At 44.1% G+C, this 26,277-nt stretch overlaps 1 protein-coding gene across 1 annotated transcript in view; it reads left to right on the forward strand.

Annotated features, from left to right (window-relative positions):
- FAT4 (FAT atypical cadherin 4) overlaps window positions 1-23,737 on the forward strand; it is a 278,396-nt gene extending 254,659 nt beyond the window's left edge. The window contains exons 13-17 of the mRNA XM_088452295.1: window positions 1,828-2,007; window positions 4,372-4,496; window positions 6,677-6,888; window positions 19,217-19,478; window positions 20,943-23,737. Coding sequence (XP_088308421.1) covers window positions 1,828-2,007; window positions 4,372-4,496; window positions 6,677-6,888; window positions 19,217-19,478; window positions 20,943-22,801 — 2,638 coding nt within the window. The 3' untranslated portion in view covers window positions 22,802-23,737. The remainder of the gene's footprint in view (window positions 1-1,827; window positions 2,008-4,371; window positions 4,497-6,676; window positions 6,889-19,216; window positions 19,479-20,942) is intronic.
- The last annotated feature ends 2,540 nt before the right edge of the window (window positions 23,738-26,277 follow it).

Genomic DNA, 26,277 nt, shown 5'->3' on the forward strand with positions numbered 1-26,277 from the left:
TTTTTGAATAGATATTGAAAAGCTAAGACTATGTACTGTAAGTACGAGGAAGTCATTGTGAAATATTGTTAGAGGGGGAAAAACACTTTGACTCTTTATAAAATCATGCTGACAGAAAAAAAGACTTTATTTAACCTTAGGTGCTATTGTAAGTCCTTAACATGATCTTAGGTTACTTCCCCTAGTGCAGGGGTGGCCAACCAGTCAGAGGCAAAGAGCCAAAAAAGATATGTAATTAATCGAAAGAGCCGATAGTATACCTACGGCGCACGTGCAAACAGGGGTGTGGCTTATTTGTCACAAGGCCATGCCCCATTTTTGTGAGCACGCATCTGGTATGACCTTTGCAGGAGCATGACCTTGTGTCACACCTCCATTTTCAGTCACGCTGGGGTGAGCCCAGGATGTTGAAAATAAACATTTTACATAATCTTCCCAATATACATTTTTTCACTGTTGAAGTGAAAGAAAAAGCCAGAGCAACATAGAAAACACTGAAATATCCACATTCACATAACATACATATTGAAATCCAGACCCACATAAAATACATTGAGAATGCCAGTGCCCATTATGCTGTGCCCCCTGTAGTTGTGCCCCATATGCAGTGCCCTCCTGTAGTTGTGCCCATTAAGCAATGCCCCCATTAGTTGTGGCCCTTATGCAATGCCCTTGTAGCTGTGCCCATTATGCAATGCCCTCTGTAGTTGTGCCCCTTCTGCAATGCCCTCTGTAGCTGTACTCCATATGCTGTGCCCTCCTGTGATTGTGCCCATTAATCAATGCCCCCAGTAGTTGTGGCCCTTATGCAATGCCCCTGTAGTTGTGCCCATTAATCAATGCCCCCAGTAGTTGTGGCCCTTATGCAATGCCCCTGTAGCTGTTCCCATTATGCAATGCTCCCCAGTAGTTGCCCCTTCTGCAATGCCCCCTGTAGCTGTGCCCATTAAGCAATGCCCCCCAGTAGTTGCACCCCTTCTGCACTGTCCCCTGTAGCTGTGCCCATTAAGCAATGCCCCTTGTAGCTGTTCCCCTCCTGCAATGCTCCCTGTAGTCGTGCCCCCAGCACTAGCTCCCCCCCCTATGAAGAAACTTACCTTCAAGCTGGCACCGTTCCACGATGTCAGGGCTCCCAAGTCCCGCCGCGCCATCGCTGCTGCTGCTTCTGGATCCAGCAGACGTGCGGGCTCCTCAAATCGCGTGTGATGTCATGACGTCACTCGCGCACTGCATTACTGGGAACGCTGGCCTCTGAAGCGATCAGAGGCTTCATTAGCCTCTGATGGCTTTAGAGACCAGCGTTCTCAGTAACAATGGGGGTCTGTCGAGCCATGAGCCGGGAGCCGCATTAGAAGCTCAAAAGAGCCTCATGCGGCTCGAGAGCCGCGGGTTGGCCACCCCTGCCCTAGTGGATGATATCAACAACAATTGTCAAAGACCTCTGGCGTTTTCTATCCATGATAATCCAACAAACAAAAAACATTTTCAAATTAACAGCAATTGACCTAACTGCTTAAGTGGAGAACGGCACATGAATGCAATGATTTTTAATGAGCAACAAAAACAGATAGCTGTCTCCTTTTCCATATTTTGTTAATTATTTTATAACTTATTAGTCATGTTCCTGCTATCCAACTTCACTTTGATTAGCCCAGAAGCATAAGAATCAAGCATCAGCAAAGTATATGCAAATTATATTAAAGCATATGTTACAAGTATACATATCTTCTGTTCAGTCTAGACAAAAAAAGGTGATTTATGTTATGATCATCATTGCTTTAAAAAAAAAGTAATTTGCTTTGCAATAATTCTTCTTTCTTGGAACAGGACACTGGATGTTCAGCCAAACAGAATAACAGTAGGAGGTATCAGATCCCTGGAACCAATACTACAAAGAAAGAGACAAGTACAAAGCCATGACTTTGTAGGATGTATAATGGAATTTGCAGTGAACGGGCGTCCTCTAGAACCCAGCCAAGCTTTGTCAGCACAAGGAATCCTAGATCGGTATGTTTTAGCGACCAAGAAACATCATTTCACAATTGTTTTTTTTCTTTAATGTTTTATTGTAAATCTTTAGGTTTTTTTTGCTATATGGTTACTTGGATCACACATATTGACATTTATGCTTCATTAAGGTATATATTATTTAAAAAGTTGCAATATAAATGTAAGTGTAAAATTAACTTTAAATTACATATAATCATTATCTATATGATCTTGAGTTAAAAGTTATAAAAAAAAATGTATGGGGGCGATTCAGCTGCAGACACAGAGGCTATTGCAGCTGATAACATGGTAGCAGCTGTGATAGCACTAATATGGTAATGCAGCAGGAGAGATCATGCCTCCTGCATGCATTACTGATCCGAGCTGCGTCCTTGGATGCATCATCAGATCATCTGCGCAACCATCGTCCGGCTGGGTGACCATGGGGTCAAGCAAGCAGGCCACCGCAGATGAGTAAAAGAGGCCAGAAAATCTCGGTCAGCTGACAGAGTTACCTCTCCACTCCAATCACCTCCCCAACGGTGGCGACGCGCCTCCATTTTTGGGGATGGAGGTCGTTGCCACCCCCTCCCTGCCCAGAAATGGCAGCAGACTGTCAATCACTGACAGTCTGCTGGTGGACTGCATGCAGGATCTCAGACCCGTTCTGCACATGCGCAGAATGGGTCCTGCACATTCACAATTTCCCGAACATCAGGAATCTACGATCACCATTGCATACTGAATCAGGCTCTTTATTTCTGGTATGGTGAAGTTGCTTTCTGTATAGTTTCTCACAGACCTGCAAATAGTGGCTACCTAGAGCATGGTATCTCCAGTCCATTTCTCAACAGGTCAGATTTTAAAGATTTCCTTAATAACTCAGACGATTATATCTATTTGACAGTCACTAATTATTCCAAATGTTACCAATCCTCAAGTCATAATCTGTGAAAAATTTGACACACTAAAGTTCGACATGTAAGAAGGTCAACAGGTGCAAAAGGTTGACAGGGTCAAAAGATCGACATGAAAATGGTCGACACAAAAATGGTAGACACATTTTTTTTTTCAGGGTTAGGCACTTACTGGAGGGTTAGGCACTTATCCCCACGGTTAGGGTTACCTACCCAGGCAGTTATGGTTAGGCACCAGGAGGGAGGGTTAGGGTTAGGCACCAAGGGGAGGGTTAGGTTGAAGATTAGGGCTAATAAAAATAAAATGTGTCAATCATTTTTGTGTCAAACATTTGACCCTGTCGACCTTTTGTACCTGTCGACCTTCTTACATGACGAACTATAGTGTGTCTAACTTTTGTCCCTGTCAACCTTTTGTGTCTGTCTAACTATTGACTGTCTAACATCTGTTGTCTATCTAGACATTGTCTCTCTAATTACTGTCTATCTACAGTCCAGAACCCCTGTTAGGGTTACTTGGGGTATTAAACAAACATCTCTTAGCAGTGTTGATTGAGTGAATGGAGCAAAATATTTTGCCAGGTGAGACCAAACTATGCTACAAGGCTGTTATCTGTTATAGATCTGCACAACCAACAATTTGAAATCAATAAAGCCTAGAAAAAATCATGACTTTTAATATATTATTTTTGTATCAATAATTACTGTACTACCTTACTGATAGTGGGCATGAGATGAAAATAACAAAAGAAAGTAATTTAGTATGGCATTGGGACACCAAGTATGGTTTGTATGCACATGGAATGGAGTTTACCAATATCTGGTATTATGCAGAAGTTATAAAGCACTAGTCTTACACAAGAAGTGGATTGATGGTAGTAGAAAATCTGTCTCAGGTGTTTTTTCAAAATAACCCATAAATGCTTTGAATGGTCTAGATCTTGTTGCTGAAAAGACTGTGACATATGGATAACCTCAGTTTCATGCTCATTAAACCATTGGGTGGCCGCACATGTTCAGCGGATGGAGGCATTGTCATCCTGACAGACACTCCTCCCATTAAAAGACAAATGATTCTGCATGGGGTGAAAATAATCACTCAGAAACATTAACTAGAACACAAACCAGATAGGAAAATTCTTTCCACAATATTACGTAACCACCAGAGTCCTTCACTGTTGGAAGTAAACACTATTTTGACCGATCGTTTTAAAATGGCAATAGAAATAAATTCTATACCAAGTTTATTTAGCATTTATTTGTATTGCCAGTTTAAAACATTCAACAATCCAGCACTGGATAGACACGAAACAGAAAAGCAGATCTTTTACATGATGGTGACCCATCAAACCGCAGACACATATTCCTAAATTAGAAATGATATAAGATAACTGAAAGAGGCATTGTGCATGTGCCATGGTTATGCATTACACGACTAAACTGCTTTACTTTTTTTTTTCTCTAGGTGTCCAAGATTAGAAGGAGCCTGTACTACATCTTCTTGCCAAAATGGTGGAACCTGTGTTGATAATTGGTCCTGGCAGCAGTGTACCTGTAAAGATGGCTTTACTGGAAATCACTGTGAAAAGTGTAAGTTAAGTTTTACATTGCTATATAATAACCTGACTTCACTAGAAAAATAGCCTAAGTGCTCACAATATAAAGTTATGTGTTTTATAGGCTGATTTTATGCGGTTCTTGTTTTAAGTGTTATCATACACACTACAGGTGTTGCTATTCATTTTCCACGTTTGGGGCTGATTTTACACAGCACTGGTATAGTTATTAAATGATGTTACTTTTCTGGATCATTGAAATGGAAAAAATATATAACTGCACTTCTTTCTTCAAGGTCTACTTTTGAGCTTTGCCTATTTGCCCATATTTTATATTATTTCAAAGCAAATTGTTTGTGCTGATTTTGAACATTTTTGGTAGATTTATCAAACCTTCTAAAAAGGATAGGTGGAGGAATTAACCATCAGTAATAAAGCTATAATTTATCTAGTACATTCTATAAAATCATTGCCCATCAATCATAATATACAGGGGCGTATCTATAATGGGTGCAGGGTGTGCGGTGCACATGGGCCCCTGGATCCAGGGATGGCCCCCACCACAAACCCTACACCAATATTTTCTAATACTTACCTCTCCCGTGTTGGCTGTAGCGCTGCACAAAACGCCTGGAAAAGGTCGCCGCTGCCATTTTTCCAGCATTTTTCGCATGCACAGTGGCTAAATCACAGAAAACATGGCGGCCGCGTCATATTCCCAGTGACTGTGCATGTGCAGTAGATTCTAGGCACAGACTAGTGCCCAGAGTCTACTGCTGTGGTCAGTCAGCTGCCGGCCACCCCCGACGGGGAATGCACACGGGCCCCCATCTCTCTAATACGCCCCTGCTATCATTTATCTAGCACATTCTTTAAAATGATACCTACAACCTGATTGGTTGTTGTAGACCACGCCTTGACGTCCTCTATAGAAGTTTTAATAAATCGCCAAAAAGGTTTTTATAAGAAATACACATCAACAAATAAGTGAAAATCATCAGTTTCAGGAAGTCCTTCCTGTTTCTAGAGCGGGCCATCCACTTTCTTGTGAAGAGGTCATGATGCCACGAGTTGCACCATCAGGCCCCGCCTCCACTGCACGAGGATCACAATATGCATTATCATGGACTTGATGATTTGAAATGCTGCATTATGGCCTTACTAGCCCCTTTCTGCGCGATGACATGAATCATATAATTACTTTACCTTCCATCCCTCCACTAAACACCAGAGGGGAGATCCAAATATTTCAACATATGATCTGAACGTGTTTTTTAATTAATTTGCACTTTTGCATTTTTTTCTCCATAAATATTGTTGGTAGGAAATTAAGAAATTAAGAAACTCATAACAGTATAGTGATAGCGCTGGTGTTTTTTTTCAATATTCCTCTCTTAAAGTTAATTTATTATTATTATTATTATTATTATTATTAATATCTATTTTGATTAATCAAAATTTTTAACATGGACAGAGCAACTCAGGGGCTAATTCAGCATTGCACAAATGTGCAATACTTGAACGCAGATTATCGGGAATCTGCACGTGCGCAGGACCCGTTCTGCGAATGTGCAGAACTGGTTTCTTCTATGCCTCAGAACACCCTCTTCTATGCCTGATTGACAGGCAGAGGCATTTAAGGGGTGGGGTTGGCTGTCGTACCCGGAAACAGGGTGTGTGAGTCCAGTTTTCTGGGAGTGACAAGGCCAGGGGCTACGTCCACGGACGCAGTTTTCTGGCCTCGCAAGCCAGCCAGCTCGAGTAAGCTGAGGCTTACTCAGCTGGCCAGCAGCCCAGCGCCATCCACCATAGCGACTGATGGTCGCGATGGTGATCCCAGCCTGTGACCTCGGTCACAGTGCTGGGATCGCAAATGCAGCAGGAGGTGTCAGTGTGTCATACAGGAGGTGTCATACAGGGGGTGTCATACAGAGGGTGTCATGCACCTCCTGCTGCATTTGCATATTAGCAAGAATGGAATTGGAAAGCTGCTTGCGTGCAGCTTTGCAATTCCGTCCTCAGCTGAATCATCCCTTCAGTATTTTCTGGAAACCCCACAATTTGTATCTACTGCTTGTTTTAGCAATATGTAAATATTAATTGTTTTACAGTTTAGCTTCGTGTTTTTTCTATGATTTCTTACATCTATCATATTTATGCCTTTTTACCATTTCTGAGCATTTAATTTGATCTTATGTTTCATTCATTTCTTAGATATTACTGTAGACACTGCCTTATCTCTTGAAGGTAGAGGTTATTTGGAATATGCTCTAAGTCAGACCAAGAAACGGGAATATCTTTTAAGACACCAAATCGCAGATTCAGACAACATATATGTTAACCACATGGAGATAAAATTTCGGACAAGAAGTGAAAATGGGGTTTTACTACAAATTCATGAAATCAGCAATTACACTATTGTAAAGGTATGTATTTTGCTGAATGCTTTTTTTAGTGATGTCAGTGGGGCCGGCTTCAGACGGTAGGCGTTCCCATGGAAACGCCTCCGTCTGGCAGGCACGCCCCCGGCACGCCCACCAAAGGGGGCGTGCTGTCAATCAACATCGACTGCACGCCCCCTTTGGTGCGAGACCCGGAGAGATGGCAAGCCCGTCGCTCGCCGGGTCTCGCGTATGCGCACGACGGAGCTCCCTCCGTCGTGCGCATGCGCAGTGGGGAACATCGACCCGCTTGCGAGCATCCTGCCGCTCGCGAGCGGGTCTGAATGACCCCCTTATTTCCAAGAATTTTATTTCACGATGAATCCAAATTAATGGAAGGAATTGGAATAAGTATCTATGACTGTTTTGCCTTTTTTTGAGACTTTGGGGTAAATTTACTAACGATCGGTTTTTCAGGGGTTTTGCCGGGAAATTGAAGCACCAAACTACTATATTTATCATTCAGAGGTTTTGCTGGGGTTTTGTAAATCACTGTGCATCTGTTTTACATCAGTTATGTCCGCCACATTTTTTTAATCGGATTTTTAAACCGCTATAAAACCGACGTAAAACATCTATTAAACTGAACTAAAATTGGCCAATCAGAATGAGAGGAATCACAATACACTTATAATGTAGGCAAATATTATGTATTGAAAAATAAGTCAGAAACTGTTACTTTGATCATTCTCTTATGAGGGATATATTATTTTTAATATATTAGTGGAAAACGATTGTTTCATTTTATGAAGAAATCAATATTATTCATTATTTATATTAAAAGGACAATATTAAGTCATATTTAATTGGTATTTAAAATGTATTTAATGATGGGAGAAACATTTATAATTTTAAGGCTGTATAAATAGTACCCACATCATAAAATAATTCTTCACCGTCATGCGTATGTTAAGTCCTCTCCTTCTGATTGACCAGATAGCTCAAACTATTTGCTTTTGAAGCTATCTTTCCTGTCACAACCACTTCATTTATTTGGGTGAGTTTGTCTGTGTCTTTTTGTTGGTTTATAAATCAACACTTAGTAAATACAGGATTTCTGTAGCTGTACTGTTATAACACTAATGTTGATATTTTCTACTCTATTCTAAAATGTGGCTTTACGTTGGTTTCCTGTTGGTTTGGGCTTTGGTAAATCAGCGGATTGCAAAACCGACAGAAAACTGTCTATAAGCCCCAAACTGACGCTTAGTAAATATACCCCATTAAAAGAATTCATGGCATGGCCAAACTAAAGGTCACATTGTTGTCCTAGTTATTTATTGTAAAATGATGGAAGCCCTAGATGTATAACATGCATGAGTCATGGCTCACTGACAGCACTGTCCTGCATGGCATCACAGACCAAACAAGAAAGGAAAAACCTACACAAAGCTATATTGACAAATATTGAATCCTATGTCAATCTATGTGAAACAAAGAGTGTATCTATGTACTAAATCCTGTTCAATGGACAATTAGTCATTAGCACATTCTAAGTTCTGACTCAGACCTGTGACAGTGATTCAAATAATATGAGGATACATTCCTATGCACATATTAAACCAGCCATTACTGAAACAGGGCTGTCTTAACAGCAGTGTGGGCCCTGGGCAAAGCAATGCACTGGGGCCCCTACCCACCCATTCACGGGGTGTCAGGCTCCTGGCATAGGTCTAATGACAGGCGTCAAGATTTTGACACCTGTCATTTGTACCTTGCCGGGATTTGACAGTCGGGAAGCCGGCGGTCGGCATTGCCACCATCGGCTTCCTGACTGCACCCCCAGACAGACACAGAGGCAAGAGGGCCCCTGCTAACTATTAACATTAAGGTACAAACATTGGCCCTGATTCAGAGCCGGACGCTCTGACCAGAGCGCTCGCTCTGAATCAGGGCCGTCCTAGTTAAATTTGGAGCGCCATTTTGGACGCTCGCATAGCTGTGGGTTACCACCCACAGCTTATGCGAGCGTCCATGATGATGGTCGCGATGGTCAAGACCATCGCGACCATCGGGCTTGCGATGAGACCCTGCAGTAGGGTCTCGCTGCCGCAAGCCCTGGAGTGATTTTGGCTCTATCAGAGCCAAAAACACTCCCACTGACATCACTAGTGATGTCAGTGGGGCCGGACCCAGACGGTAGGCATTCCCATGGGAACGCCTCCGTCTGGCAGCAACGCCCCCGGCACGCCCACCAAAGGGGACGTGCTGTCACTCACCATCGACAGCACGCCCCCTTTGGTGCGAGACCCGGAGCGACAGCTTGGCTGTCGCTATCCGGGTCTCGCGCATGCGCACGATGGAGTTCCCTCCGTCGTGCGCATGCGCATTTGGGTACCATCGACCTGCTTGCGAGCGTCCTGCGCTCGCGAGTGGGTCTGAATGAGACCCATTATCCAATCTAGCATGGATACAAAATGGTGTATGCAGACACTGGGGCCACATTCTGAGATAATATCACTCTGGATGGATTATGACATGGTGTCTGTAGATATGGAACCATGTGACATCCTGAGATAATATCAAATGGTGTCTTTAGATACAGGGCCACATCCTGAGATAACATCACACTGGATGGATTAATACAGTACATGGTGTTTGTAGCTATGGGGCCTCATCCTTAGATAATATCACATTGGATGCACCATGACAGTGTCTGTATATATGGAGCCACTTCCTGAGATGATATCACAGTGGATGGATATAAAGATTACACCTGTGTGCAGGAGGAGGACACATACTGTATGTAGTAGATACTGATCGCCTATCCAAACAAATGAAGATCCTTAGTGAAAATATAGTACAAACGCTAACCTGAACATCGCTTAATATAATGATATTCCCTAACTTGATTTTTAGTTTTAATTCCTTACATTCTGAATTTTTTACAACAGTACTAAACGCAATATGGAACAGCATTTACAGAAACGGTCTGTATTGTAAAATAAGTTGCATGTCATTTCTGCAGCCGGAACAGTAGACACTGTCATTGGATGCTGGCCCAAATTCTAAGAAAACTGCTCCCTCCTGTGACTACCCTGTCACACTCACTTCACTTCAGCCTAAGGCAATGTAGCGCCAGCCACCACATCCAGTCTCCAGTGATCCCTCTTAAAACCCAGCAATATTGTTGATAATGATGTAGCCGGAGGCAGGAACCTGGCTATAGCGCTTCCTTACCTCCTAGGGCTTACATGATGCACCTTACTACTGTACTCCGCAGTGGTGGCTCGCCTGTCAGAGGAGAGGAGTCTCCTATCCTGACTCTGAAGAGGCTGTGAGAGCCGGGACAGCCGACGACAGAGATGGACTGGACCTTGACGGATCCTCGAGTGACCAGCAGTCCGGCTCCAGACACTGCGCGGCACGCGGTGGGCGGAAGCGGAACAGCATAAGGAGCCAGGGGAGGAGCTGCTGTGGCACGCGCGTCCCATCAGCAGCCGTCTCTTTGACTGGCGCAGGCGGATAAAGCAGAGCAAATGCATCGGCGTGGGTCTGGGTGAGTACTTTTCAACCGCGGAGGGAGGGGGAGAGTCCGCGGTCCGCTCGTCACCCATGGAACACAGTGGTGCTTTGAAAAAAAAATAAAAAAGAGAAAAAAACTGGCCGCGGCTGCAGGGGGGCTGGCGGGCCCCTTGTTGCTTCGGGCCCTTGGGCACCAACCCAACAAGCCCAATGGAAGAGACGGCCCTGTACTGAAATTATGCCCGTGTCATATATTGGTCCTGCCTATATCTGATTGACTTTTATACACATATTTCAATAAGCCTTCACTGTATCAGTAATCAGAAAAAGTTGTCTAATAGGCTGCAGATAAATAAAATTCTTAGGTTAGTCTTAGGTCCAAAATTTAATAATAAAAAAAAAAAAATTCTTCTTCAAGGTCCATAGGCTCCACAGGGAGACTTTGTGGTGTAGGTGATGGGAACCAATCCGGGCACCACGCAGTTAAAGCTTTTCAGCTCCTAGAATGCATTTGGTCCACTCTCCCTATACCCCGCCCCCGAGCCAGAGGCACCTCAGTTTTGTTGGTGCCCGGCCGGAGTCGGGTCACATTTTGCAGGGGGGCTGTTCATCAGCCCCTAAAGCTTATTTCTTTATTTTACTTTCACAAACAATAGAGCATGCAGCAGCAGCGTGTTCGAGGGACGTCTGCACTGCCGCTCCGTCACCCCTCTGGTGCCGCGACGCCAGTACTGGTCTGGGGATCTTGGCGGGTGTTCCGTGGGTCTGCTAGCCAGGGCCCCTGGATAGAACCCAGACTTCACCCGGACATCAGGGGACAGGTAAGGCAGGGCACCGCTCGCGGTGACCCACTTGTACTGGCAGTTGATACCTCTGGTCTCAGGGGACAGACCAGAGGTGCTGGGTGTGGACGCAGGCTCCGGCCATCGCGCTCCAACTTGACCACCAGGGACATATTGGTGCGGGAAACCAGAGTCCCAGGGATTAATAACCGGCCAGGGGAGACAGCTTCCCTGTTTAAGCGGCTTCTCCCCTCAGCTCAGCACGCCTTACCACTGCGGTCTGGCTTCCCTGAGCTGTTCTCCTCCTCTGGACATGCCCCCTTGAGGTCTCCAGCGGTCATTTTCTAAAGGTGCTGTTGCAGTTCTCCCAGGACAGCGTGTGGTCCAGTCACTGCGATCGGGAGTCAAGTGCTCGTAGCACAAAGACTGAGCCCTACCTTGAGTGACAGATAGTGCCGTTTGTGGGTGGTAACAGGGGAAGGTGTTTGTGAACGGGGGAGTGGTAGTGCGAACGCAGATGAGTCTGGGCGTCAAAACGGCGTTTAAAGGGTGTGCTTAATTAGCATGGAGTCGTCATTGTACATGTGCTTGCAGCGGGGTAGGGGCTACCTAAAGCGCTGCTTGCGACTCCGATGGCTCTCGATGTTACCGATTAATCATACACTTCCTGGAGATGACGTGTGCTAAGAAAAGAAAGTGGGCGTCTTTATACACCTGCGTTTGCTCACTGCCATCACTCTCTTAAGACATAAAGGGCGTCCTTACACCACACAGTGCGATCGCGGAATTTGCATACGCGGTCCTTTTTGGCAGAGAACGATCGCGGCTTAGCATCTGGGTCTGAATCAGGCCCACAGTGCGCTATGTCTGACAAGGGTAATGAAAAAATTCCTGTACTTATGCTGCAATCTTGCAGATTATGTACTGCAGTTTTCAGTGAGGAGGATGTGGTTCAGGATGGGTTATATATGGGGTGGTATAACCCACCATATGCCTCGAACCCCCCTACATCAGTACAGGAGCCCCCTTGGGCATTTTTTTCTCAGATGCTGTGATAGTTGTGGACCACCTGGCGGTACCGACTGTTGTTCCTCCTATGGGGCTACCACAGCAGTCCGTCCCTCACTCTCAGGGACTACCACTGATTATGCAGACACCTCCTGTTCCACAGCAGGCGGTCATTCCCACAGTGGGATTACTTCAGAGTGGGAGGCCGACTTCTTCAGTTCACCCAGTGCTGGTGTCAAACCACCAAGGATGCTTGGGTAAGAGAAGTGTTCTCTCAGGGGTACATCCTCTCATTCCTCCGAAAAGCCTTCCCACCAATTTTTCTGCACAGGCCCTCCTTCCAACAAGACCAAGGCCTTGTAGATCCAGAAAGCCATACAGTCCTTGCTGCAGGCAGGGGTAATTGTACCAGTTCCGCTATCTCAACGAGGGACTGGTTATTATTCTACTCTCTTTTTGGTTCAGAAACCAAATAGGTCTCATCGGCCTATCCTTAACCTCAGGGTGCCCAGGTTCAGGATGGAAACCTTATGATCCATCATACTGGCTATGAAACCTGGGGATTACATGGTATCACTGGACATTCAGGATGCATGTTCCCATAACGATTTCTCACCAGCATTATCTGCGGTTTGCTATTCTGCAATGACACTTCCATTTATGGGCGCTGCCCTCTGGCCTATCCCTGGCTCCAAGGGTATTTATCAAAATTATTGCTGTCATGGCAGCCCACCTGCGGAGTCAGGGTATCTGGCTCCTACCATATCTGGACGACCTCGTCTTGTTGGCAAATTCTCTAGAAGTACTTCACTACCACCTGCAAGTGACAGTTGCTTGTCTACAAGCACATGGGTGGTTAATCAATTGGAAAAAGTCCTCCCTAATTCCCTCACAGAGCATGGTTCATTTGGGAGGCCCTTCTGGACTCTCACCAGCAGAGAATCTTTCTAACTCCAGAAAAGATCTCCACGCTGCAGCTGCGAGTACGCAGATGTCTTTGCAGTTGCTGGTTGTCAGTCCACTCAGCAATGCAGGTTCTGGGATCCATGGTGTCCACATTCGACATGGTGGAATATGCTCAGTTCCATTCCAGGCCCTTGCAGGGGCTGATCCTCTCCAGGTGGAAAGGATTACCCCATCAGATCAGTGCTCAGACAATGGTACTCTCTCCGGAGGTGCGTCTGTCCCTCTCTTGGTGGCTTCAGACATGTCATCTAACCAAGGGTCACCCCTTTTGGATCCCAGACTGAATACTCCTAACAATGGATGCCAGTGTCCAGGGATGGGGCGCAGTGACTGGTCCACACTCCTTTCAGGGCTGGTGGACAATGGTAGAGGCATCCCTGCCCATCAACATATTGGAACTTCGGGCTGGCAAACCCTCATGATGGCAAAGCACATTCTTCACAGAAAGCCCATGCAGGTTCAGTCCAACAACTACACCACAGTGGCTTACATCAACCATCAAGGAGGCACTCAAAGTTGGGCAGCAATGTCAGAAGTGTCACACATTCTGACATGGGCAGAATCTCATCTCCCGGCTATATCGCAGTGTCCATTCCGGGAGTTCTAAATTGGAAAGCGGACTTCCTCAGCCGTCATGACGTGCATCCAGGGGAATGGTCTCTTCACCAAGAGGTGTTTCAACTCCTAGTGTACAAATGGGGTCTCCCAGAGGTGGATCTCATGGCCTCCTGACACAATCACAAGTTACCAGTGTACGGGTCCAGAACAAGAGATGCCAAAGCAAGCGTGTTGGATGCTCTGTCAGTGAAATGGACCTTCCGGTTTGTGTACCTATTTCCTCCAGTCTCCCTGCTTCCTTGGGTTCTTCGGAAGTTCAAGCAAGATGGAGGCACTGTCCTGCTGGTGGCTTCAACTTGGCACAGACGTCATTGGTACTCAGATCTTCAGAGTCTCTCCATCGACACTCCGTTTCTGCTGCCTCAATGTCCGGACCTGTTGTCTCAGGGTCCTTGCCTTTAACCAGACCTGGATCGTCTGTCTTTGATGGCGTGGCTGTTGAGACATCCCTCCTGAAGTCCAAGGGATTCTCTGGCTCGGTCATCAACATGATGCTTAGAGCGCATAAACCTGCCTCCGCCAGGATCTACCACAGAGTGTAGCATACATAGTTCCAGTGGTGTCGTACAAGAGATTACAATCCTCAGGTGTTTTGAAAACTGGCATTCCTTCAAGTGGATTGGACCTCGGCCTATGCCTGGCCTTGTTGAAAGTGCATGTCTCTGCACTGTCAGTGTGGTTCCAATGTAGAATTACTCTGCTTCTGGATATCCACACCTTCCTCCAGGGTGTCCTCCAGATTCAACCTCCCTTTGTTCCCCCACTGGCTCCTTGGGATATGGCAGTAGTTCTTCGGGCCCTCCAGGGTCCTCCATTTGAACCACTAAATTCAGTGGAACTTAAGTGGTTAACAGCTAAGACTCTTTTTCTTCTGCATCTGCCAGAAGGGTGTCAGAATTGGGAGCGCTCCTTTTCTTATATTTCACCGGGACAGGGTGGTGCTTCTTACTCGCCCTGAGTTCCTTCCTAAGGTTGTTTCTAGTTTCCATATTAATCAGGAAATTATAGTACCGCCCTTTCTATCACCAGACCTCTTGGCAGGTGAGGCCACATTGGATGTGGTCCACGCTCTCAGGTTTTATGTGGACAGTACCAGTTCTCTATGGAAATCAGACTCCTTGTTTGTGCTCTATGGATTTCACAAGAAGGGATGGCCAGCCAATAAACAAACATTGGCTAGATGGCTTCATATCTCAGAAGCTTACACGCAGGCAGGCCTGCCTGTTCCGACTTCTGTTAAGGCTCATTCTACTCGGTCTGGGGGTCCCTCGTGGGCAGCTTACCGTGGTGCCTCGGCTGTCCAGCTTTGTAAGGCAGCCACGTGGTCTTCTGTCCAGACCTTTCTAAGGTTCTATGCATTTGAAACCTTCGCTTCTCAGGATGCTTCCTTTGGGCGCCAGATTCTCCTCTCAGCGTAGGAGCATCCCCACCCTTAAAATAACTGCTTTGGGGTCTCCCTGTGGAACCTATGGACCCTGAAGAAGAAAATGAGAGTTAAGTTAAGAACTTACCTTTGCACCCGCCCTGACGCACCTGGCTTCATATGGGCTATCTTACTGGTCACCGGTTTCCCGCCTCCTCTGTGAGTGTGATTCTTGTGTGTTCCAGTCTTCCTTCTCTCTTATCCTTCTCTGGCCTTTGGCTTATTACCAACTGAGGTGCCTTTGGCTCGGGGGCGGGGTATAGGAAGAGTGGACCCAATGCATCCTTGGAACTGAAAAGCTTTAACTGCGTGGTGTCCGGATTGGTTCCCCATCACCTACACCCCAAGGTCTCCCTGTGGACCCTATGGACTTCGAAGAAAGAGAGTTAACAAAGGTAAGTTCTTACCATAACTCTCATTTTTCTTTCCTTGTTTGCAAGTAAACTTTTTTCTTTTGTCTATCTTTACTTTCTCCTGCCTCTTTAAACTATCTACTGTAACTCTGTGCTACCTTTAATCATTTGTGACAAATGAAAGCGTGAAAAGTCTTGATTTCGTGATCATGTATTAATCCACAGAGAATGCCATATCTGATTTAAAATGTAGAACTTTTTTTTTTTTTTTAAAGATGGCAAACTAGTTACAGACATCTAAATGTGTTTTTAAGCCAGTAAAGTGTCCCTATCTTCCTCCCTGTGGTATAAAAAACACAACTCTGCAGAAGTTACCTTTCCCTAAAGAGATCCTGATAAGTTTAGTCTCTGGCCATGGCTCAATCAAGGTTGTCATAATTCTAAATGAGTGCAGCAGTAATGTTGGCAATACACTTTATTGGGACAGACCACGAGCCAAAAGTTTCTTTGATTTCTGGGATGTTTCCCAATACATATATCTATATATATTTATATTTTAACTGACTATAAAGAAGCCTCTTATTCCAAAAGTCTATCAGTTTTCATGTGTACTCACTTTCCATGATATCATCTGATAATTTTATTGATTTAGGTATACATATGTCTAGCCTGATAGAGCATATAAATGCTAAATAACAAAATGAAAGTTCAGGTAGGGGTAGACTGTAAACTGCATATTTCTACCTGAGATTAGTCTAAGAATTAAGTAGATTATTCATACTTATACCCAAGACCTGCACTAGGTTTTGGTTTCGAAAAGCAAACTTAACTAATTATGTCCAGAATGCTCTACATAGCTGTTATAAGCCCTAGGGTATCTCCCCCATACATGGAAAATGTGCCATTCCCTGCACAGAGGTGATGACCCCCTTGCTTCAGGTATTTTGGCCAAGGTGCCATCCCTTGCACAGAGGTGGTGCACATCTTGCTTCAGGTATTGTGATTGTGGCCATTCCCTCCCCACTCTACCACCTTACTCCTATGACCGGGAGTGTAGCACTTTGCTTTGCATCATTAAGCTTCAAATCCATGTACAACAATTTCTTTACAATTATTCAGGATTTTGCACTTAGTGATAATGGATTTATTTAATGCTGGAGCATACTTGTCTATGCTCTCGTAATATCTGGGAAACTCCCTAATTTCAGGGGTTCTCTCAGATTCAGCCCATTTGCTTAGTGTAGCGGAAAGATGGGGCTTGATGACATGATTCAATGGAAATGTTGTCATCACTATGTGATGCCGTGAATCGTGACATTGCACAACAAAGGGCTGAGACATATTTACGGACTAAAAGTATACAAGTGTTTACTGGAAAAAAGTCCTGATGCATTGCCCTCAACAGGAAGAGGTTGTTTACACTAGAAGTGGGCATGCATAATTCAGACGTTGGACTATTGCAGCCACAGCAGCATGATAACTGGCTACTAAACCACAGGAACAAAAAGCCCACAAATGCAACAAGTTTTAGTTGCAATATACAGATAATTTGTGTGGGTTGCCATGAACATTGTGAAGCCATGAATCTAATCCCAAAGTTCTTTGAGTACTGTGATCAATCAATTTGAACATTTTGATAGAATATTACTTAAAAAAAAATCATATTACTGTATTTATGTGAGGGTTAATGGTCATTATAAGTGGCCTAGTTTTCACACATGTGTAAGAACAATATCGTGCAAATCATTGCATATGTATAGAAATCATTCAGTGATACAATTTTTTAAAATTGAATTGTTTAAGAAAAATTCATGGCAACAGTATGAGGGATTCAGTATGATTTATCCCGACAGCGGGAGCCCGGCAGGGGTGAAAATCCCGAAGATATTAAAGGTAAGTATCGCTAACCTTTTTTTACCCCCTAACCCTCCTTTAGGGGTGCCTAACCCTAACCTCCCCTCCAGGTGCTTAACCCCCCTCTAAGTGCCTAAACCTAATCCCCCCTTCACAGCAGCCTAAACCTAAGTCTCCTGGGGGTTGCCTAAACCTAGCCACAACCAGGGTGTATAACCCTAACCCCCCTTCCCTTAGCCTAACCCTAACCTCCAGGGGGGGTGCCTAAACCCTATGTCCCCCCCCGGGAGCCCCTAACCTAAACCCCCCCCCCCACAGCTGTCTGCGCCCCGCCCCCGGCTTACCTTCGATCCGTAAGCCGGGTGTCGAGCTCCCGGTGTAGGTCTAATGACAGGCATCGGGATTTTGACGCTGATCATTAGACACTTGCCGGGATTAGACAGTCGAGAAGCCGGCAGTCAGGATTTTGTCCGTCGGCTTCCCGACTGCTTCCCAGTATGAGTGTGAGCAATGTAAGATAAGAGATATGTGGGCACATGCTCTAAATACCTTCCTACAAGCGTGGTGATATTTTTGTACAGATTCTTGAGTTGACTTAGAGGTGTCCTCATACTACTAGCCTCAATACACCATGCGGTTCCGGGCTGCTACTTTAACCGCAGAGGAATTAGTTTTAAATATGTACAGGGTCCTAGTACAACAGAACTTGGAGTTGAAAAAAGCTGCGGCCGCTGCATTGTAGCACTTCCTATAGAGATTCAGATTTATTCACACTGTACAAGTGTTGCATATGAAATTAATCAGTGCAGGCTTGTTGAGCGGTTTTGTCACATTGCACGGCACCTGACACGCCAAGAAGGGCTGTTTGACATGACTGCAGCAATAGTCTATGAGGGCACATCTGTACAAGGGTCGGTTCAGCAATGGCACAACAACTGACATGTTGTACATTTTTTCTTCCGTCGAAGAATATAGGAACTAGTCTTATCCCATTACTTTTAGGCAAAATACTCAATATGGCTGAAAAATATACTTTACATTCATAATTTTATGATTTTTTTTCACATATTTTAGTTGCAGTTGTCCTTCTAGTTACTGACATATAAATAAATGAAAGCCAGTGATATGTCTTTTTTACACAAAGTATATCGTATATTTGCTCTTGGTCATAAATAATTTGACTTCGATAAATGGAAATAAGTTTGAAATTCTAAAAATGTTTTTATTGCTCTAGGGTTTAACAGATTATATTTTTACTAGGTGAAGTAGAAGATTATCAACTCAAGTACAATGTCTTTTTCTGACTGATTATAGAATGTGCAGCAGACCAATTGCAGTGGAAACACAGTAGACCAATTAAAGTCTGTTTTAGTTATATAAGATGAATATAAAATACATAGAAATAGTTATTTGAACTCGTAAATCGCTACAGCTCTTTAGTCACACATTTATATTGCCAGGTTGAATATGTATTTATCTTAAAGTTGAAGTAGGGTTTTGTGACTCAGTGTTAAAGGTTTTTTTCAAGACATCGGTTTAATTGGAGTTTTGTAGATATGCGGTGCCAGTCCTAATTGCCCTACTTAGCCACACTCAATTTGAATTTAGCTTGGGAAAATGTCTTAGTTAAATATAATTATATACATGTTAAAATTATTTTTCCAGACACAATGGACCCAATTCATTGGTCACCATAGTTACTGTGACCAAAGCTAACAAGTAGTTGAGAGTAACAATAAACAAGAGTAAATGGAATAGGCTTGTGTGTTTAAAGGTCATGTGAGCAAGCACCAGACAAGTAGAGTGGGTGGTATAATGTATTTATGCTTTGTTTCCCATTGAAGGTGAAGAATGGAAAATTACACTACACATCTGATGCAGGTGTTTCAGGAAAAGTGGAGAGAACTATCCCAGAAATGTACATAGCCGATGGTCGTTGGCACACCCTTCTAATGGAGAAGAATGGTTCTACTACTACTATGTCTGTGGATAAAACCTACAATCGAGATATTCATCATGTAACACAAGATTTTGGAGGTCTTAATGTTCTTACTCTTCAGCTTGGAGGCTTTCCACCTGGGCAGACATCTCAAAGCAACCAAAATGGTACAACATTTGTAGATTTTGCAGATCAATTTTCCCCATTATCTAGTTAATTGCTAGAGTAGGTCGCTCTCATTTATCAATAGTCTGTAAAATTATAGATTTATTTGATGTTTGTAAACATGTTGCATTGTTTGCAAGACAAATACATGAAATGTAAAGTCTTGAACATTTTTACTGCAGTTGTTCATATATTATTATGTTAAAAATCCATGCATTTCCTGGTAACTGTGTTTGCTCAGTCACGTCACTGCGATAATGTACACTACTTTGCTGTGCGGAATTTGGCAACATTGCCCTAGTAACTCATGTCTAGTCATTCCTATTCATTTATAAACTGACAAGCGGGTCGATGGTCGGCCAGTGCGCACGTGTGGCGTGTGCAATGTGCGTGCGCAATTTTGTAGGCGGGGAGGGGGGGTGGCTGGGCAAACGAAGGAACGCCTGCCGTTTGTGGGTGGCCCTACTGACATCATTCATGATGTCAGTAGTGAACTTCCTGTTCTTATTAGAGCAGGAAGTTCACTCGGGCTTGCGGGACCCGAGATCCTACCACAAGGGTCTCGTCGCAAGCCCGATGGTCGCAATAATTGCAACCATCGCCAGGCCGCTCGTGAAAGCTGTGGGTGGTCACCCACAGCTATGCTAGCGGCCTGGAGGCAGATTTAAAAAAAAAAAAAATATGCCCTGATTCAGAGCGAACGCTCGAAAATAGCGAGCACCTCTGAATCAGGCCCTTAATCAGCACAGTTTCCTGGTGCTTCCTAGTCGCATTGCATTATGACGGGTGAGGACACATCTGTAGCTTGATTTCAGGATTTATATCACAAAGTGTGCAATTCCAATAAGGTTGCATAGGTTTTTTAGGGTTTTCAGTCACCACTTTTCATTTTGGCAATTTGTCCAGTGCTTTTTGATTTCAGTATGACCTTCAAGCTATTGATGGTAATTTCCGCATAATCTCCACTGAACCCTTCCCTGTTAGCTGTTGCAGCGTCTTCCAGCTGTATTCTCATTTGTGCTCTCAAGGGCTGTTCTGCTCCCACATTCCACTTCCATCTTCTTATCTGAAATCTCCATTTCTCTGAATAACTTCACCATGAATGGCAGCTTAGCTGCATTCATATAATAGTACAGGAATCAAGAATGTCTTTTTGTTCGTTTGTATATTTATATAGTACTATATTATAGCCTGTAGTATTTATTATTTCTTGTTCTTCTAAAATTACTCTGAATTCAAGAGGTAAGAGACAGTGATCCTGTAATAGAGGTACATACATTCCTAGTCAAACACTTTAGATCAGAACGAGACGTTTCAGAAATATATTCCATATGGCGTAATTGCTGTTTTAATTTAGGCTATATGTTGTTCTTAAATGTAAATACTTTGGACTATAGGAAGAATGTAATGTAAAGCTGCTAAAGATTTTATTACATGTTAACTCAATTTTTATATTTTTCTTTTAGGTTTTGATGGATGTATTGCCTATGTGAAGTATAACCGGGAAAATCTTCCTTTCAGTGGAAAACATGACATGGTTCACATAACCAAATCAGATACATCTGCTAAACTAGGATGCAGAGGTCCTAATATTTGTGCCAGTAACCCTTGTTGGGGCGACTTGATGTGCATTAATCAGTGGCATGCATACAGCTGTGTACCACCTGGGGACTGTTCCTCAAGCCCTTGCCAAAATGGAGGGAGTTGTGAACCACACTCCCAATCTGGATTTACCTGCATTTGTCCTGAGACACACACCGGGAAGCTCTGTGAAACAGTTATAGCATGTCTTGGTGTTATATGCCCCCAGGGTAACATTTGCAAGAGTGGATTACATGGGGGGCACATATGTACTCTGAGCACACATACAGAGCATTTATCTCTTCCACTTTGGGCTGTCCCAGCAATTGTTGGGAGCTGTGCTACAATTCTTGCTCTACTGGTACTTAGTTTGATCTTGTGTAATCAATGCAGAGGAAGAAAAAATAAAGTGCCAAAAGAAGAGAAAAAACCTAAAGAAAAGAAGAAAAAGGGAAGTGAGAATGTTGCCTTTGATGATCCTGACAATATCCCACCATATGGGGATGATATGACTATCAGAAAACAACCAGAAGGAAACCCTAAACCAGACATCATTGAAAGGGAAAACCCATATCTAATATATGATGAAACAGATATACCCCACAGCTCAGAGATAATACCTAGTGCCCCTTTGGCTATGCTAGACACTGAAATAGAGCACTATGATATTGACAATGCCAGCAGTATTGCTCCTTCTGATGCAGATATTATCCAGCACTATAAGCAGTTCCGGAGCCACACTCCTAAATTCTCAATTCAAAGACACAGTCCTCTTGGCTTTGCAAGACAATCTCCACTGCCTTTGGGAGCAAGCAGTTTAACATATCAACCATCTTACAGCCAAGGGCTTAGAACTGCTACACTTGGCCATTCTGGTTGTCCACCACCTAACCCTTTGTCTCGTCATAGTCCAGCACCATTTTCCAAGTCATCAACATTTTACAGAAGCAGTCCAGCACGGGAGCTTCATCTTTCATCTTTGGAAATGCATAATGATGTTTGTCAGCCTGGTATTTTTAACTATGCAACTCGATTGGGTAGAAGAAGCAAAAGTCCTCAGACCATGGCAGGTCATAGCTCCAGACCAGGAAGTCGGCTTAAGCAACCTATAGGACAGATTCCTATGGAGAGTGGGCCCCCTGTTGGTCTTTCAATCGAAGAAGTTGAAAGACTTAATACTCCCAGACCAAGAAATCCAAGCATCTGTAGTGCAGACCATGGGAGATCTTCATCTGAGGAGGACTGCCAGAGGCCTCTTTCAAGAGTGAGGAATCCAGCAGATGGGATTCCAGCTCCAGAATCATCTTCTGATAGTGATTCACATGAATCTTTTACATGCTCTGAAATGGAGTATGATAGAGACAAACCAATGGTGTACACATCGAGAATGCCAAAATTAACTCAAGTTAATGAGTCAGATGCAGATGATGAAGATAATTATGGTGCAAGACTAAAGCCCCGGAGATATCCAGGCCGCAGAGCTGAAGGTGGGCCATCAGGAGCTCAAACATCAACAGCCACTCTACCAGCTGAAAATACATTACCCATGAAGCTAAGCCAGCAAGCTGGTAATTTCAATTGGGACAATCTGTTAAATTGGGGTCCAGGTTTTGGGCATTATGTAGATGTTTTTAAAGATTTGGCATCACTTCCAGAAATGACATCAGCAAATCTAAATGAGGATTCGAAAATGAGTACATCTAATACAGTTTCCAAAGATGGAGAAGCAGAACAATATGTTTAGAGGTGACATGTCTGGATTGTCAAAACGCAAAAGCCTATGACAGTCAAACATTATATGTTTGTTTACAACAAAATGTCTCCATTTTAAGAACAGGCCAGTGAACGTCCATAATTTAAGGAGACAATTTTAAAATAATAATATTATTGCTGCTGGAAAGGACAGAGACATATTTAAAACAACTGTGTTCAATATTAAATTTACCTGCATGCATTACAATTCACAGCCTAATTTCCAGCATGCACAATGTTAAGTAGATGTCCTACTTTAAACTGGGTTATTGCGATAATTTTTTGATGTTATAGTTTGTTCCTTTCAATTATGTGTGTAAGCCAGATGTAGTACATTAATTTTGGAATAATTGCTCTGAAGAAATGGGGATGTTGAAAGTTGGGTGCATTCTCTAAAAGAACTACTAGAGTATCTAGACCTTAACCTCACATATGTTATGTAGATAAATTCTGCATCGTGTGGAAGATAAATGACAATAAAAAGGGACAGTAGCAAGTTCAGCACCTTAGGATTGTTTTAACATTGGTTTCTTAATTAAAAGAAAAAGAAAATGTATTTCCCTATTGGATTTTAAAATTGCATTTACTACTTTGTCAAAGATTTATTTTTGTGAGGACATTTCCAAATCTCCTTAAAAATTACAAATACGTTGGTAAAACCTTGATTCTAGATTTTACTGAAATCCTTACATAGATATTTGTACAATGCAATATGAAACAACATCACACTTGTGAAACTTTGTACTGTGGAATATTTGTTTTTATAAGTGCTTTTATCTGACCTATGTTTTTGATATTGATATTTTCGAACGCTGTATAGTTTTCTTACTTTCAGGGAAAGCAAGAAAATGCTTTTCTGTAAAATCTGTTACTTGTGTAACATTCATATTTTTAAAATTTTGATACAATTGTAACAAATCAATATGCTTTTTTCTCCTTGTAAATGTCAATAATAAAATTAAAATATTTATTTAAAATATTGTGTTTGCTAGGTAAGTTGTATTTCAGTTCTGTGTCACTGTATATTGTGATCTCTGAAAGATTAATTGGTTTTGGCAATGGAAACGTTAAACTTTAAAGGCCTGATTCTGAGTGACATGCAAATTCAAATCTGTTTGTATCTAGCGTTGTTTAGCAAACTGCGCATGCATCGTGGGCTACATACTCGTCTTTAAGTACACGATTAGGACACGTGCACATCTCAATCTCAGTGGGCGTTCCTAGGTGCAGAGGCGGATTTAGGCGTCATAGGGCCCTAAGCAAGATACAAATTGGGGCCCCCCTTCTTCAAACAATTCCTCTCCCAGTCAGTCTGCATATGCCAAATCCCCCCACCCCACCAGTCAGTCAGTGTATGCCTAATCCCCTCCCCTTTTTCCCTGGACTGGAACATTTTCAGATATGTGGATATTACAGAGAGGGACTTATGTCTACAGTAACTTATGTGCCAGGTTTAACCCCCCCACACCCCGGACTGCACGCACACCACCCCCAACTACCCAATTGTAGCAGGAGAATGTAGGTGAAAGCTGGAATCAGTAAGGGTGCCTGCCAGAGTGATGAGGGGGTAGGGTTGTTGCCGGCCCGAAGCACCCTGCCTCCCCCCCACACTGGCAGGCACCACAAACCCCACACCTGTGCCACCTCCCCCTTCCCCCAGTAGAATCAAAGGCAGCAGGCGCACCTTACTTTGTACTCTACTTTCCACTTTGGGTGGCAGTGCACCTCACTTTGTACTCTACTTTCCACTTTGGGCGGCAGCACACCTCAATGTCTATCTTCTTGGCTTCCCCCTCTCTCTGTCACGTCACATGCAGGCAGACAACACAGTGGAGAGCAGGAGAGGAGACAGAGCAGCCCCAGGCACCTGTCCAGAATTGATGAGCTGACAGTCTGCCGGGCCCCGGAAGTAAAAATGCACACGGACACTCCAATAAACAGCCCTGTCACCACAGTGGCAGAACGGAATCAGTATGATTCTGTTCTGTGGCCGGCGGTTCAAATACCGACAGCGGAAGCCTGGCAGGGGTGAAGATCCAGACTGCTAATTAAGGTAAGTACCGCAAACCTAATTCCCTACCCTAACCCTCCTTCAAGGGTGCCTAACCATAACCTTCCCCCCCAAGTGCCGAATGCTAACCCCCCTCTAAGTGCCTAAACCTAACCCCCCCTTCCCTGCAGCCTAAACCTAAGTCTCCCGGGGGGGTGCCTAACCCTAACCTCCCCCGGGGGTGCCTACCTCTAACCCCCCTTCCTCTAGCTTAAGCCTATCCCTCCCCGGGGGGCTGCCTAACCCTACGTCTCCCCTGGGTGTTCCTAACCTAACCGTCCCCCCCACGGCTGTCTGCGCCTGGCTTCCATTCGATCGGGGTGCTGGGTGTCGGGCTCCCAGCGTAGGTAAAATTACAGACGTCTGGATTTCGACGCCTGTCATTAGACCCTTGCCGGGATTAGACAGTCGGGATGCCGATGGTCGGCATTTAGACCGTCGGCATCCCGACTGCATACCGGCAGAACTAGTGAGTGGTGGGACAATATGTGAGTGGGTGCAACAATATGCTTTGGGGAAACCACCCCACTGCAAGCAAGGGACTATGTGTGCGCCAAAGGCACACAACCAGGAAAAGAGGTGTGGTCTTGTAGTGAAGTCTCATATAATGCAGAAAGCATTGCAGTGAGCGCCATATAATGCAGAGAGCGTCACAGTAAGCGCCATATAATGGAGAGAGCGTCACAGTGAGCGCCATATAATGCAGAGTTCGTCACAGTCAGTTCCATATAATGCAGAGAGCATCACAGTCAGCACCATATAATGCAGAGAGCATCACAGTAAGCGCCATATAATGGAGAGAGCATCACAGTCAGCGCCGTATAATGCAGAGAGCGTCACGTCAGCGTCATATAATGCAGAGAGCGTCACAGTGCCATATAATGCAGAGAGCATCACAGTCAGCACCGTATAATGCAGAGAGCATCACAGTGAGCTTCATATAATGCAGAGAGAGTCACAGTCAGTGCCATATAATGCAGAGAGCATCACAGTCAGTGCCATATAATGCAGAGAGAGTCACAGTCAGTGCCATATAATGCAGAGAGCGTCACGGTCAGCGCCATATAATGCAGAGAGAGTCACAGTCAGTGCCATATAATGCAGAGAGCGTCAGTCAGCGCCATACAATGCAGAGAGATTCACAGTCAGTGCCATATAATGCAGAGAGCATCACAGTCAGTGCCATATAAAGCAGACAGCGTCACAGTCAGTGCCATATAATGCAGAAAGCATCATAGTCAGCGCCATATAATGCGGAGAGAGTCACAGTCAGTGCCATATAATGCAGAGAGCGTCAGTCAGTGCCATATAATGCAGAGAGCGTCACAGTAAGTGCCATATAATGCTGAAAGCGTCACAGTAAGCGCCATATAATGCAGAAAGCATCACAGTCAGTGTCATATAATGCAGAGAGCGTC

Source organism: Taudactylus pleione, unplaced genomic scaffold, assembly GCF_031769625.1.
Source record: "Taudactylus pleione unplaced genomic scaffold, aTauple2 ptg000036l, whole genome shotgun sequence".
NCBI lineage: Eukaryota > Metazoa > Chordata > Amphibia > Anura > Myobatrachidae > Taudactylus > Taudactylus pleione.